This window comes from Thamnophis elegans, chromosome 8 (genome assembly GCF_009769535.1).
Source record: "Thamnophis elegans isolate rThaEle1 chromosome 8, rThaEle1.pri, whole genome shotgun sequence".
Taxonomy (NCBI): domain Eukaryota; kingdom Metazoa; phylum Chordata; class Lepidosauria; order Squamata; family Colubridae; genus Thamnophis; species Thamnophis elegans.
The window spans coordinates 29,048,278-29,064,880 of record NC_045548.1 but is presented as its reverse complement, the minus strand read 5'-3'; the positions used below and the strand labels follow the sequence as shown (position 1 = coordinate 29,064,880).

The window sequence follows — 16,603 nt, the reverse complement described above, 5'->3', positions numbered from 1 at the left end:
ATGCTTGAAAGCAAACCAATAGTGCAATCTAAGCGAACGCTTTGATTTATCATAATTTTCAAGCTTACCACAAATTATTAGATGTCCTTTTGGCACCTTAGAGACAAATAAATGTATTATTACAAAAACCTATGGCCCCTTTAATCAAATGTGTGTGTGTGTGTGTGTGTGTGTGTGTATGTATGTATGTATATGTATGTATGTATGTATGTATGTATGTATGTATATGTAGTGATCCCAAAAACATAGACCAATAATAAATTTGGCAATGTGATGCAGTGAGTTTGACACCCATGGTCTAAAGTGTTACGAGACACATTGTTTTGATTCAACAATGTTCTCTCAAAACTGTCTCAATAATTAACTAAGTTTAAATCATTGAAAGATTATGTCAGGGGAGCAATTTTCAAGCCTATTAATTATTTCTTACATTTATTACATTACCACAATTTGGTGCATTTTTATTATTAGCCATTTTAAAAATCTTTTTAAAGTTAAATATATAAGAAATGAATTTATGTAAATACAATAATGATAGATTAGGTACATACTAGTCATTTTAAAATCATACTACTGAACTTAGAAAACTAAAAAGGATTAGATCTGATTAATATTTGGCTGAAATACAACCCCCCACCCCAAGTAAATACTAGGGCTGTGAGTTAGACTGGGAAGTTTTTAAAAAGTCATATCTTATTCTTTTTGGAATATATGACAAAAGCATTATTCTTTTAAGGCGGATCATGTTTTAAAAGATAGGATCACTCACAATGTAATTTAAAGACAACTGCTAACAGCCATCCTCAGATTTATACCAGAAAGATTTCAATATGAACAATATTAGTATTAGCATTCTTACTGTTTCCCTATTTACATGTAGAATTTATTAAATAAAAGAGACTTTCTGAGTTCCGAAACATACAGCTCCAACTTAGTACTATAACCAAAGCATTTACCTCTCTAAGAGTGTATTCACCATTTTTTCAAAAATGTCATCACATCTCAGAAGAGGGCTTGTGATTCCCCATTGCAGAGACTTGCTGTATTCATTCAAGCCAAAGTACAATTTCTCATCTTGGGTTATTTCCTCCTGTTTGATACATTTCAAACAAAGCTCAGATCAGATTATACTTACCCTGCATTTTATTGGCTTACAAGTCCAATTTAAGTACTATGGTTTTACAAGTCTTCATTTCTTAGAATTTAGATACAATAAATTGTCGATTATCTTCCTCTATATTAGGGGTGTCAAACTGGCGGCCCACAAACCGGATGTGTCATGTGCAGGCCACACCCACCCCAGCTCCACAAAGGGGAAAAAGTTGTGATACGACATATGACAGCAACTTGATGCCATGAGTTTGACATCATTTTTCTCATATGATGTAATTTATGCCTGTCATTTCCCCCCCACCCCAGGTATCCCCTAGCTTCAAAATTAAGGCAAATGGTAAAAAGGGATTTTGAAGTGAGGATCCCTCTGTGGCCAAAGCCTTAAAAATATTCCTAGCTTTTTCTACATTGCTACATTTTGAAGTGAGTTATTCTTTTAAAATACTATTAGTTGAAAATTTTAATCAGTATTTTATTTCTTTTCTTGTGTAATTCAATCCAGAAATCAAATTCATCACTGAAAGGCAAAATTTAAATTCCTGAAAATAAAGGTGGGATTAAATAATTTCTAGGACATCAAAGGTAAATAAAGGCATTGATAATCTGGCTGGTTAGTAAACAGAGTACTATAGAAGATGACTACCTTATGAAACCACTCCCTCCTTCAATAGAACCAGATTTTGATAATAAACAATCAAAATTAACTAACAAAGCAATCCCCCTCTTTATTATCAGTGCACATGCTATTAAGAAAACTTTAACATTACCTAAGTATTTTATTTGTAACCTTTAGACTCTTACCATATTGCCAAACTGTACCCAGTGCACCTCGTTCGCTGAGTTGATTCGGGATTGGAGAGTCTGAAGAGCATATGGGAAAGAACTCACTTGGAGGACAAGGAGATTGAAAGCTTCAAGGACTTCTCTGCAGTTTATCACTCTATCAGCAAGTCCTTGACAAGGCTCTCCATGAGACAGAGAGCTTGAGATAGCACTGGGAAGAGAGTCAAAACATAAAATGTCTAGTATACAAAAATAAAAAGATTAAAACAGAAACGACAAGATCCACTCAGTTCAAAAAGAAGCATGATCCATAGTTTTACCCACCCCTGTCGTATAAAACCAAAAGGTCACTTCTGTGAAACCTGTAGCACTGTTCCTGCTTAAATATTGGTACCAATGAAAGTTACCCTTATTTCATATAAAATATTTCCACACATTTAGAACAACAGAGAACCAATTTACACATAACTCCTCATTCTGGTAACAAAACCAAATCAATAATTACAGTTGTAACTGCCTCCTTCTGAATAAATTTAAAAAAAAACACCCCAAGACATCTTTAAAACAGGTTTGATATAGTTCAATGACCTAAGGCATTTAGTGTGACATAACTGATCACCGTATATACTCGAGTATAGGCCGACCCGAATATAAGCCGAGGCACCTAATTTTACCACAAAAAACTGGAAATTATTGACTCGAGTATAAGCCTAGGGTGGGAAATGCAGCAGCTACCGGTAAATTTCAAAAATAAAAATAGATACCAATAATGCCATTGCCCATTGAATAACATATACAGCCTGCCTGTGCCCATTAAATATACAGTAGCCATTGTAAAAATTTGCTCTGGATAACAAATTATTATCACACAATACCGGTGTATTCAATGAAATACTTCACTCACCTCATGATGATGATGTCCCACTGTGATGATGATGTCCCGTGCAGCCACGGGAGCGATGTCCCGCCTCCTATGACACACGGCACAGTGATTCCTATCATTGGATCACTGTACCAGAGGAGGTGGGACATTGCTATGTGGCTGCTTGCCATAACAAGGAGGAGGTGGGACATCGTTGCAGAGCGGCAGGAGGGGGAGGAAGGGGAATCGTAAGACAGCCCTGCATTACATTAGAACGTGAGGAGGGGGGATGGTGCGGTGCGCGCTGCGTGGCAAACTGACACAGAGGGAGGGGAAACTCACAGGGGCGCCGGGCCATTCACGAGCGTCACCCAGCGGCATGGCCCCGCCCATTTTTCTCCTCAATTTCGGGCAAATTTTTCACTGACTCGAGTATAAGCCGAGGTGGCTTTTTTCAGCCCAAAAAGTGGGCTGAAAAACTCGGCTTATACTTGAGTATATACGGTATAAGCAATCTGAGAAACACGCCCTCACTATTGGTTTATAATCTGAAGTCTATGGTTTCATTTTCAAACTTATCTGGCTTTACTTCAATGCCTTACCTTGTTAGATCCACATGAGCATTGTCATGCACAAGCACAAAAAGAGTATATGGATTCTGTTTCACTCGTCTCATGAAGCTATCAAACTTGGTTTGGACCTCATTGTCAAGCTGCACAACATATTTTTCTGCTCTTTGGTAAGCTGCTCCACTTTCTTCAAGCCCTAAATCTACAAGAACACCTAGAAGAAGAAACAAGAGTTTAGGTATTTAGGTAAAAGGTATTTAAATTATCAATCTGTATATGCCTATAAAATCCATGCTATATCTGTATGGATAGTATCATATACAAATGTGTCATGGCCCACCAGCTGCCAGTGAAGCTGGTGGCAGACTCTGACGATGAGGAGGTTGGGAGGAACTTGGGCCAGTTCTGGAATCTGGAGAAGGCTCTGATGAATTATCTGCATTGGGTGCATTGATAGAACCAGGCCATTCAATATTTTCCAGCTACCGGAGAGCCAGCTGCCTTTGGAGGCTGATATGAGTGAGGAGAAGGAACAGCTGGGGCCTGTTCCAGATGCAGATATACACAGAGCAATTAGGAGAGATGAGCAACAAAGGACAAGGAGTTGACTCAGGAAGTAAAGCACACATGAATGCTCCCTGGGAAATAAATAGAAGGAAAGGGGAGTGGTTGTCATAGGAGACAGTTCGTATTTCTGAAGATTTTGCTCATTGTGTTTTGTGCCAGAAAGACTGCTTGCCAGAACTTAATTTGCAACCTTTCTGCTGGGAGCTCACGGCCTTGCAATTATCAAAAGGAACTGATAAGGTCTGTTACTGCAGTTAACTACTTGAAGGACTATTGCCTGGTCTTTTTGGTGGCTGAATGCAATTAATCTACAAGAGTAAATAAAGAGGGGTTTTTTGTGTGACAAGGAGTCTGTTTCTTGCTTCTGCTAAGGCTGGGTCAGAACAAAATGTGCAACCATTGTTACAAGACCAAAATATTGTAATTGTGGCATATTGTGGCATATTTACTCAGTCTAATCACCTAGAAAAGAATAAGAAAAATCTTTGTGAACAAATGAGAACTAAGTTTTACTTTTCTTACAGCCTCTTATCCCAAAGAGGCCATTCAACAGCTTCAGAGACTATTTTTTCATCTATGAAATCTTCTGTGTTAAAAAGCCGTGTAGCTATTTGCACTAACACTTTGTGCTACCACTTTGTAAAGCTTTAGAAAATTGCTTCACAGTGCAATGTAAGCAAAGCATCTCTTTCTAAACAATAAGAACAGCTGTGCTTTTTGCAATGCTCATCCAACTGCTTCAGAAGGTGCTCAGTTTTCTTCATATGATTCAGAAAGAGATGTTTTATTCAAGCTTTACTGAAATTGCTTCAGATGAGAGGCCTATGAAATTATAAATCATAATAAAAAGTTCTAATAGGACTTTCAATGAACAGTCTCCTATATAGCTCTTCTATCTCCCCTTCGCCGGAAAATAAGTTTCTGCTGGATTTAATAAGCTTTTTGGTTATTTACCTGATTGTCGAATCCGCTGGATGGTTTGTTGAACAAGGACCTCTGAATGAGGAATGACAACAATAAAATCTACTTTGTTGAAGTGGCCCAGATCCAGACTTTGGTTGCCACTATCTGCTATGGCACACACTTGTGACAAGAGCTTTCTGGCAACTGTGAGTTGTGGTTGATAAATCTGGAAAGTTTCAGAATCAAAGTCTAGGATAAAGTAGAATCGTCATTTATTTTCTGGTCCAGAAGTTGGCACTGAAATCCACTGCTATATGTGGCCCCAAAATCCAATGTCTCTTGTATTTTATAAGTTATTATTTTAAAACAAAAAATATATAATATTATAATCTACATCCTAAAATAAGCCTCTTAGAATTAGCCCCTAATTCTACCCATATGCATTCATGTTGTATCATCATTCTGCTTAACTTTCTCCAGATGAAGCTTGTGATGGAGCTTTCTCCATCACAAACAATCTTAGTTGTAGCTCCTGGACACCAAACCATGTTAGTCTCTCTTGTGACTTAGAGCAGCCTTACCTAATTTGGCACCTTCCTGATGTGAGCTTATTGTAGCTCCCAGAATTCTAAAATTTCTGGAAAGACTTTTAGAAGTCATATTCCACACACATCTAAAAAATGAGAATTAGAGAACGCTGATCTGTAGAAGTCTGACCATTGGTTTTATCTCTGAAGTGAACTATGCCTAGCCTTGCTTTAAGAATATACTGTAAGAACTGGACTAGAATTCCACTCTTCCCTTAAAAGGTTTATGGTTTGGAGAAATACATACTAAAAGTAAATAATGTGTCAATAATATTTTGAATAAATATTATAATAATATAATATGACATACTGTAAAATTCATTAAATACATAGCATAAATAAATAATTTCAATTTTAAAACAATAGTCTAAATCTGTGCAGCTACAGTACACACACACACACAAACACAAAACATGTATGCTACTGATATACTGTTACTGATCATACATAATAATATTACTGACACATTATTTATTTTTAGTATGCTTTTTTATTTAAATGACTGCCAACAGAATAGTCTAATCCCTAGACCATTTTTTTAGAAATAAATTCAGTAAAATCAAAATAATTATTTAATGTAAATTTAAAGCTGTCATCTTTTGCCAATAGGATAAATATCATACTATTATTTTAGGGGAAAAATTCATTCTACCTGGAGAAAAACATAGCAATACTGATGTCCAAAATGCATGCAAACAGATATTCCTTTTAACTTTTACATTCATTAGAATATGAACTCCTTCCAAACTTGAGGAAACCCCCACCAGTAGTTTCATGATCTGATTTCAAGTTTTCTGTGGTTTCACTGTTTAAGCAGGTGATACAAAATTATCCAGTACCTATGAGGACCCTGACTGTTGGGGGCAATATGCTGATTCTGTAAACCACAGTGAGTGCTGTAAAGCGGTATTTATTTATTTATTTATTTATTTATTTATTTATTTATTTATTTATTAGACTTATATACCGCTTCATAGGGCTTTCAGCCCTCTCTAAGCGGTTTACAGATTTTTTAGCAAATTGAGTCAGCAAATTGCCCCCACAGTCTGGGTCCTCATTTCACCCACCTCGGAAGGATGGAAGGCTGAGTCAACCTTGAGTCGGTGAGATTTGAACCGCTGAACTGCAGATAACAGTCAGCTGAAGTGGCCTGCAGTACTGCATCCTAACCACTGCGCCACCTCGGTATGTATGTGCTATAGCTATTGCTATGTACAGACTAATGTTTGACATAAATTATTTCTTATGAGATACTCCTTACCCAGTACTTGAGTGGAAACCATGGCAGCTGCTTCTTGAGATGATACACATTCATTAACATCTCCACTGAACGGAATAACGACGTTATCTCCCCGTCTCTGTTGCATCATCTCTAATAACTTGTCCAACTCGTCACCTGGTAGAGAAGTCACTCATAGTATAAATATTTGTCTCATTAAATATTTTGTAAGAAATGGGGGAAAGTCATGTTATTACTTTAAACATGAGTACCCAGAGCCTCATTTATTCTCGGCTGTTTCATTACTTCAAGGTATGAATTTGTGGATGTGTATCAGAGTGGATTTGCTCAGGAGGGTCGTGCCAACACTTTAAAGCCAGGTGCTTCAGTTAAAAGGCCTGCAACTTTAAGGCAAGAACACCATTTGTGATGTAAAGTTTCACTCAATCAATGTTGAAGCGATGTTTTGTTTTTATAACTGATTGGGTGATTTTAGGAACCTCCTGCCAAAGTTAATTTCAAAGAGGAAACTGTAGACTGAGTGTGTTAGATTTTAGAATCAAAAGATTGAAAATAATAGTTGATTACCAGCATTGTTTGAAAAGAAAACTTATTCTATTGCCCTCAAATTTCTCTCCTGCCTGGGCAAAACACACAAGCTTGATAGAAGAGATAATTAAATTAATAAAGTTTGCACCAAATGATTCATTTGTATTAAACAGGAGGGGGAGCTCTTACAGCATAAGGTAATATTAAGAGGAAATAAATTGATGCTTTTAAGAACTGAGGAAAATAAAATTATTTTCTTCCTATTATCTCTTTTTCTTTACTTTTACACATGCACTCCTTCATAAAATTTCTGAACCAGTTTTATGGATCAAGATTACCTTAATCTTTTAAAATGATAGCCTGCAATAATCGGCATTAAATTTGTTAATTTCTGAGTTGATTATTTTTGTAAATGGACACATCAAAGTAATGGCAGACTGGAAGAAGGCGGGGCTTAGCAGTGAGAAGATGGAGTTTCAGGCTACTCCTGAAATTCCTCTATACCGAAGGATTTTTGGACGGGTTCTTTGAACTCTAGCTGTCCCGGAGACGACAGTGAAGGTGAGGAGAGACCCAGGACCTCAGAGACACCCGCAAGTCTCTGGGGGGGGGTATTAACTCCTCGTGCCAATTCCTTTCTGGATTAGCTGCGTGCTAACTGAAACTGCAGGTTGCCCCTAAGAATGGTAGAAGTGATGTCATCTGGTAAGCTGATTTTATTATCCAAGAGAGACTGTTCGCATTAAAAACTTAAGCTAACCTAAACCAAAGAATAGGAAAATTTAGCGGCGAATTGGCTTTTTTTAATTGATTTATGGCTGGTGGTTACTTTACTTCTTAAATGCTTCAAGAAACTCCTCGACATCCTCCCCCCTCTGACTCTCCCTAAGTGGATCGTAAAATTTATTTTCTACTAATTAGCCCGTCACGATTCGACATTTTTATTACTTTATTACTTGGCTCTGTTTACGATCAGATAAGATTGCACAGCCTGCAAGAGAATAAGAAAAGTGCTTCGAAGTCTGTGGGGAAAAAAAAAAAAGAGCTTGCAATTTTTAACTGCGACACATCATGGCGTCTCAAAATACCTCTAAGATTTCATTTCAGATTCTTTTTTCCACATGTAGAGGGCTTTTTGACTCTTATCAAAGGCTGGAAAGAAAATTGGATCATCTGATTTTAAAATATGAAGTAAAAACTGAGATCGTTGAATGTTTAAATGTTCCTGAAATACAAATGGAAAATGTGAGAAATGGTGTCTGGTCTATCTCAGAGGAAGAAAGGAGGGGGGGAGCTATAAAGAAGACTCATTTAAAGAGACAGAGTGCAGGAGGAATGGAAAATCCACCCTTGAGAATCAAAGTTAATTTGGAAAATTTTACAAGCCCAGGACAACATTATTATTTCATCACTGACATTCAGAGTCCAAAGATGCGAAATTATCTTTGTCTGGATTTGCTTATGAAAACATTTGGTAAATTTATCCAACGCGTGGCAATTGGTTTGAGAAGATTTTGCTATTGGAGAGACACTGGCTGACAGATGGACACTGGAGAGATGGACACTGGAGAGATGGACACAGATGGACACTGGAGAGACACTGGCTGACAGATGGAAGAACGTAATTTAAAATTAGCTAAATCTGATTACCTTAATGTGTAATAGATATAGCTGAATAATGACTGATATGGATAGTAATATATATAATTTGGAACTGGCTGATAGATTGAAGAATACAATTGAAAACTAGCTAAACCTAATTGCTTTTTTTTGTAACAGATATAGTTGAATAATAATTGATATTGATAGTAATGTATATAATGTGGAGTTGATATGATAACTAACAATTGGATATGAGAAAACATCTTTAGATTATACATAAAGAGTATTAACTACAATAATTATCACTATTAAAAAAACTAAATAAAATACATACAATCAAATGTTAATCAATACTGGGAAAATGTTATGATATATGATATAATTAAATATTATGGATGTCCAGCTAAAATAGGACATGAGGATTTGATGATAATAGAGGATTCTACAAATAAGTAAATGAATTGTCAGCATGTGTTATGGATTAATTCTTTAGCATAGCTAAGGATGAAGGACGTTTAAATAACCATAGGTAATTAAAACTGGAGGTATAATGATGTTGATATGGTAAATATTCGAGTTAAGATATTTGAATTAATATGAGCTAATGGAAGAGAAGCACCAAAGCATGTTGTAACCAGTTGATATACTTTTTTTTTTTTTTCATAATAGATACCTGTGTTTTGTTTTGTTTTCCTGCCTGGTCTCTTGTCGTTTTTGTCTTTTTTTGTATTATTTTTATTTTTTATTTTTTATTTTAATTTTTATTTTTTATTTGCCCTTTTTTTTTCCTTTTCCCACCGGTGTGGGCAGGTATTGTTCAAGATTATTACTTTTATTAATATTTCTAAATAATAATTACAGTTAAATGAAAATGGATATATAATAATGCTTGAGTTAATATGAGTTATGTTGGTTGACTGTGGAGGAGATGTACCAAAACTTATCTGTAATTGATTGATACATTTTCTACAGATGTAAAGAAAGAAGCTGTACCTGTTTTAAATTAAAATTAAAAAACATTTATTAAAAAAAAAAAGTAATGGCAGACTGTAAGATTCACTTACCTAAAGATGTGTTTTTGAAATGTGATGCCAGAAAACTAACTTTTCCTGTAATGAGCTCGTAACTTATCTCCTTTAAAAACTCACTGGTGGTAAGCATGCTCTCTGCCAGAGCTCTAGACTGGTATTGACCTATGGAAATATGAGAGGGTGAGGTGCGACAAGATAAAAAAAGATCAAGACTTTGCTTATGTGAATTTTACCTTTCTGTTTTTCTTTTAATACTTGCCAGAAAAGCTAAGTAGCCTTATGTAATGAAGACTCCAGTATATCTTTTATTTACTCAATCATCTTGACAATCTAAAACTTCTGGATATATAAACTTGTAATCTCTCATTATATAGTAAAGATTTTTTTAAACTACTCTTCCAGAAACCTATTAGTAGCTCACCTTCTAAAAGAGAAAGCATAACATTAACAAAAAGGATTTATTAATGGAAACTCTGCCTTCAGTCCCAACTACGTCAGATCTCACTGTACCAGCAAATGCATTTTGCATTCTAATCTATCATTAAAATACAAATTTGTTTTGTAGATTATTAATTTCCCACATCTGGGGACATATAGCTGATTGAATTAAATTACAACTCCTATATGTATTCATGTGTGGTGCTAATGTTTAAAATCTTACATACATTCACATAGAAACAAGTTTTATTTAACTATTACATTATCCAAGATTTCAAGGAGGCATAAATTAGAAGTCTGTCCCTAATTTTATCCTCCCCAAAATACATCTTGAGGTAGGATGACATAGTATTACTGGTCCAAGGTCATCCAGTTGACTCAGGGGTTGAGCAGGACTTGACTCTCCCTGGTCTAAATCCAACAAATGAACCACACACTGATATCTTTGAGTAAACATAGGTAAGATTGTTAAACCATTTAGCACTCTAAATCTGCAAAACAGTGATTGAAACATACAAATCTGTCTCTTTCTGTCACCATATTTGGTTTCTAACCTATATTAATAATAGCCAGTTTAAGCCACCAGACTAGAAATCAGGAGACTGAACTTTAGTCCTATCTTAGGTATGAAAGCCACTGGAGACTTTGGATCCAGTCATTCTTTCTCAGCCCAATTTACCTCACAACTTTGTTGTTATGGGAAAATAAGGGGAGGGAGGGGCATTAGGTATTTCCACCTTGAATTATTTTGGGTTACTTTTTAAAAATAATAAAGGTGGAATAATAATGTCTAAATAAAAAAATCAAACACAGAAATGGTACAAAACCTCCCATAGCTCTTTAGCTTCATTTAATGCCATTTGAGAAAGTCTGAATGTTTTTAAACCAAGAACCAAAAATAGCAACAGGTAAAAGTAGAAAATTTTAACAGACTATTTTGCAAGCTAGTTCTTTCCCATCCAGTAGATTAGTTCATTGTGCAAGTCAGAGTTAAATCTACTTTCCTCCATATCAGACATCGGATTATTTGCCTGAAGGGTTAATATCTAGTATATTGTTTTAAAATTAAAATGAAATGTTGCTCACTTGGGTGTGTATGTGTTGTGTTGTTTTGTTCTATTTCTTATCATAGAAATCGATCACATATTATTGCAGGAGGGAGGACAGTTCAACCACAACAAAGACTATGATTCTGGATATGAAATCAGTTGGGGCTAGAAAAGTACAAGAATTGAAGGGCTGAATGGGCTGGAGAAATCATTTACTCCCTCCATTTTCAAAAGGCACCAATGTTCTTGCTATCACCAATGAAGTGGGGGAGAAACATCTTTCTGGAACGTTTCTGAAAATCTGAATGTATCCATTTTACATTTCTAAGATAGTCAAGACTAACTTCTATGGAAAGTTTTTGATGGTTAAAGTTGATGGTATAACCCACATGCCAGGATACAGAATATTGTATATTGTCTTGTGAGTATTCATGTTGTCTATTTATGATTTTTGTTTGGAGTTGGTCGTATAAGCAGGTTATTTAAAAGTAGATTTCAGTCAGCCTTCTGTCTGTTTATCTCTCTGACTGGGATCCAACAATAACACAAAAACTATATGTTTGAAGCATGCTGATACACCAAATATTTGTATTACATTTCAGTAAAAATGTAGTTGATACTACACAAAAAATATACCTACCTAAAACTATCACACAGAACTCACTTCCTCTGATCTTCGAGGTGCAGATAGCAACCACATAATCGGGCACCTTCTGTTGGTGCTTCATTTCAGTCAGTGACCGCAGTGTTTCAGAAATGCCTTCTGCCAAGGAATTCTGAGTAACCACCACATGTACCATGTCTTGGGAAACGCTAGCAATTAACTTAGCAAGCCATGGAAGTTGAGCTGGCGACAAGGAGGTGCTCGGCGCATTCATTTGTAAGGATTGTTCCCTTGAAGTAAATTCCTGCATAGCTTTCAGCATGATCTGTTCAAATTCTTCCCTGAGAGGTATCTTATCAGGACCTGCAATGTCATTAAATATGGAATCAAAACATATCATAAACACCTCCTTCATCAACCTAACTTGTTTTGTTACTAGGTCAGAATCCTACCAAAATAATCCAATCAAAATAGAAAGTTTCCCCACTTAAAAACACCAGCATCTCACTGTGAATAGATTTAACTATTATCATAATATTCACAAAATAAGAACTATTTGGCAGAAATTAAGATGCTAAGTACAGAATAAGATATCAACAGGTTACTTGGTTTGTTTCTTACAATCGTTCCCTCACTCTCTTCTTGGCAGCCATCCTTTTGGTGGTGGGCTACTGTTCGCACCTCAGTGGCATTCTAGAACCTGCACTATATTGGATTGATAATGACTATCCGCATAAATTAGGAAACAATTGAAACAAAAGATTCTTCTATTTTTACCATTCCTGTAATTTTATTACAGTGTGTTTTTAGGGGGATAGCCAATGACAGAAGACTCCAGCAGTTGTTCCTTTGCCTTAATGCACAATCCACTATGCGGTCTCCAAGTACACTAACAGAGATAGAGATGGCAGCAATTTTATCATCATATACAAAAGTGTAAGAAGAATGTGTATAAATCTGCATGCCTGTGGAAGCTTTACTTATATAATGTGAAATTCCCTATTTTTACAGCTTTCTAAAGCACAGATACATTGGATTACAATTCCCATTATTATGAGATATTTTACTATGCCTACAATATCTGAACGTTCCTGTAGTATAGTCTCCAAAGGGAAGCTTTCAGAAGGACAAATGTAACAAATATAAATGTGTTATGTGAAGGCTGTTGTATGTCTAAGCATGCTATAATATACCTAAACCAGAACATTCAAACAGCCTGATTGATCAGGATATATAATTTTTCTCATAATAAATTTGAAATGACTGTTCAACAGTTTATTATTTATTAACAGACAATAGGTCTATTAAAAATGATGTAAGTCTAATAGGTCTATTAAAAAAAGACCTCTAATGGATTTCATCTGATTTAGGAATTATTTAGAATTGTAAGAGAACAGAAAATTTCCCTGATGCTTCAGTTTGCTCAATGTCAAGAAAAACTCAAATTACTTATAAAATTCACCTTTTAACCCTTCAGGACCAGAAAGTTTCCTTTTTTAATATGTTCAATTGCTTATATAGATTAATTGATCCTGCTCTATTATATTTAAGCCATAAATTCTTAAATCCTAAATATCCTAGACTTAAATATCCTAAACTTGCTCCATTTCCCCAGGTGTGCCTACACCAATATTTGGCCCCTAAAATAAATTCTTCAAATAAGTATATTCATGACAATACTTTTCGTAGAAACCCAATTTGATTCTGACTAAGTACATATACAGAAATCAATGTTATGGCTTTATTATCAAACTTCATTTTAATTAAAATATCTCTTTTTAAATCTTTTCTACTGTGAAATCAACATTAGCTTTAAGTAAAATGCAATCATTTTGGCTTATTACATTATAATTTTTATTCCAAAATATTTGTCTTTTCCCCCCAATATATATGTTAGTTATAAGAAAAGTTCAGATAGACAAATTTAAATATTTACCAATTCTAATTCTTTTCATTTGATCTCCTAACTTTCTAGCATTTAGAAAAACTATCCTATGCTATTCACTGCTGACCATTTACACTTCTGTCCTATCATTTTTACCCAGTAAACTCATTAACAATGAAACTTTATTCCAAGTCAATTCATTTGCATTAAGTCTAAGAAATCTTGAAAAAACATTTTTTTTGCCTTTCCCCACTTTCTCATTTTTTCTCTCCATTCCCCTCCCCAACTACTTCCCAACCCATTTAGACCACATATAAAAGCAGTTCACAGAGGACTAATTAAACCCTTGAATTTAAAAACCTGACTTTCCCCCCAGGCCTTCCTTTAAAATAGTTGGGTGGACCCCTTTAAACTGTAGAGAATGTGGAAGAATTGTTTATTGTTCCCTCAGACACCCCTTCTTTTATATTCTATTGTTGTTTACTAACACTGTAAAGCAATCAGAGTTGTTTTGGAGTTAAATGACAGAGAAATTAAATTAATTAAATACTGTAGACAATTCTCTTGAAACATAGGAATCTTCTTTATGGATAAGATGACATTAACTAGAAACAAAACTCCCATTTTATGTTATTTGTATCCTGCTATTATTATTTTTTACAAATAACTGAAGGCAGTGAACATATCCAACACACCTTCCTCTTCCAATTTTCCTGACAACAGCAATTCTGTGAGTTGGGCTGAGAGAAAATGACAAGCCCAAGGTTTCCCAGTTGGCTTTCAAGGCTAATACCATATTTTGTGTTTTGGTCATTCTTCCACAAAGGCTGAAGACTTTTCTTTGCAACATGATTGAACTAATATCTTGAAAACATAATATTTTATCTCTGTCCCAATTTATGTCTTCCAGCTCACAAATGTTTTGCTGTCTCTCACCAGAGCATTTAGAAATCTTAGTATTAATTGTCCTTCTACATGTTTATCAGAAAATTTTATGTCTTATAGCTTTCCATTAAGCTTGCAATGAAATATACAGTTTTTCTACATTTCTACATTTTCTCTAAGACCCACATGATTTAGTCTATTCTGATCCTGAATAACATAAAATCCAAATAATGTCTGTAATGTTTCCAATATCAATATTTATTTTTGGTAACAACTTCATATACTTTGCCAGCATTTTGCCACAATATGAGAAGACAATTCTTTAAGCTGTTCATTAACTTGTTCAAACGTAACTGCCAATTTTTGTCAAATTGAATGAGCTAACCTAACCCCTTATATCTTTAGATTTTAGCTGAGTTTATTTTAAGAATTTCCAATGGACCATTTGAAAGCTTCATCCTGAATGGTGATCAATTTTCCTTATATTTGTAAAAGCATCCTCTCCCACCATTACTTTTTAGTTACTATAGTGGAGTGCCACTTCAGGATCAAACATGTACGCCTTAATTCCTCTTTTTTGGAATGACCTTTCTTTGACATTTTTTATTACTAGTAATGCCAGTTAGCCAGATATTTATAAAAAAATGAATAGCAAAAGTTATTAGAAAAGATGGTTGAGAAGAGACCAATGCATCATCTTTTCTGGTAGCTAGCAACATCCTCCTCCATTTTCTCACCCTTGGTTCGAATATTTAAAGAAACCTGAATACACACTTAGATTTATCCTGGCAATGTTAGCAGATACTAAGCACTGCCCTACTGTATGGATGTGTTCCATTATTACAGAAACTTGTTTTTTGTAAGGGCATTAAGATGAGTATAGTTCTTGTTTTGATCAGAAGTGTTCAGAAGTTAGCTTTTCCTCACTTTGTCTCACCTAGCCAGTTGCATCAGGACATAATAGGTTCATGAAAGAAATAGCTAACAGGTTGCCAAGGAAATGTTTCCATTATCAAATCAGCATATAAAATAGTCACTGAATATTGATTGGCACATAGGAATTAAAGGAGTAAAGAGAACTTTTACTCTCAGATTTTGATCTATGCTCAATCAGATCAATACGATGGATATTGGAATTAAAATACATTCCTCAGAAAAGGAATGATATATATGAGCGGTGCTCATCTCTGTTTCTTGGCCAAGGAAACGAGCATTGCCTAAAGATAGTTTCCATGGTCATATGGCCAAAGGTAAAGCTTTTCACTGAAGTGGGACCTATTAATAACATTTGCTTTCAAACTGCTAGGTGAGCAGAAGCTGGGGCAGGAACGGGAGCTTACCCCATTGGGCAGCACTTGGGTCTTGAACACAGGCTGTTAGCTTTCCAGCTGACCAGCTCAGCATCTTTAACTGCTGAGTCACTGTGCCCCAGCTCAAAAAGAGAAAGTACATATTACGAAATTTTGTTTTTGTTTTTGTTTTCCTGTGAAATTTGGATTGCACATTTACAAGTACAGTAATTACAGTAAAAGTATGAACACTGAAATTTGCTACACATCTGATTTTGTAATATGTACCATTTAATATGAAAGAGAAAGTTCATATTACAAAATCAGATGTGTAGCAAAATTCAGTGTTTGTGGTTTTGAGCAGGACTGTACTTTTAAATATGCAATCTGAGTTTCACAGGAAACAAACTCGTTAGTGTGCATTTGGTAAAAAATGAAGCAACATGCAATGTATGTAAACACATGGAGACATGTATATACTTTTTACATTGCTTTTACTAAAAAAAAATACCTAAAAAACACTTAATCCAACTCTTTAATCTTCATTTTCCACTTGTTACATGACACTGAAACATTTCCTGAGATGTTTCCTGTGACGTTTAGCCTAAATTTGAGAAAACATTCAGTTATTTTGGAATAGAAGGGGAGAGAGGGAGTGACCTTTGTCA

General features: G+C 35.2%; 1 protein-coding gene across 6 annotated transcripts in view; it reads right to left on the bottom strand.

Moving 5' to 3' along the window:
- The window catches only part of GREB1L (GREB1 like retinoic acid receptor coactivator), a 181,794-nt gene that overhangs the window by 24,442 nt on the left and 140,749 nt on the right, over positions 1–16,603 (bottom strand). For all 6 annotated transcript variants that reach the window (XM_032222456.1, XM_032222459.1, XM_032222461.1 and 3 more), the window contains 7 exons: positions 11,913–12,239; positions 9,819–9,947; positions 6,646–6,780; positions 4,849–5,046; positions 3,361–3,541; positions 1,915–2,107; positions 957–1,090 (listed from right to left, as the gene is read on the bottom strand). In XM_032222456.1, coding sequence (XP_032078347.1) covers positions 957–1,090; positions 1,915–2,107; positions 3,361–3,541; positions 4,849–5,046; positions 6,646–6,780; positions 9,819–9,947; positions 11,913–12,239 — 1,297 coding nt within the window. The remainder of the gene's footprint in view (positions 1–956; positions 1,091–1,914; positions 2,108–3,360; positions 3,542–4,848; positions 5,047–6,645; positions 6,781–9,818; positions 9,948–11,912; positions 12,240–16,603) is intronic.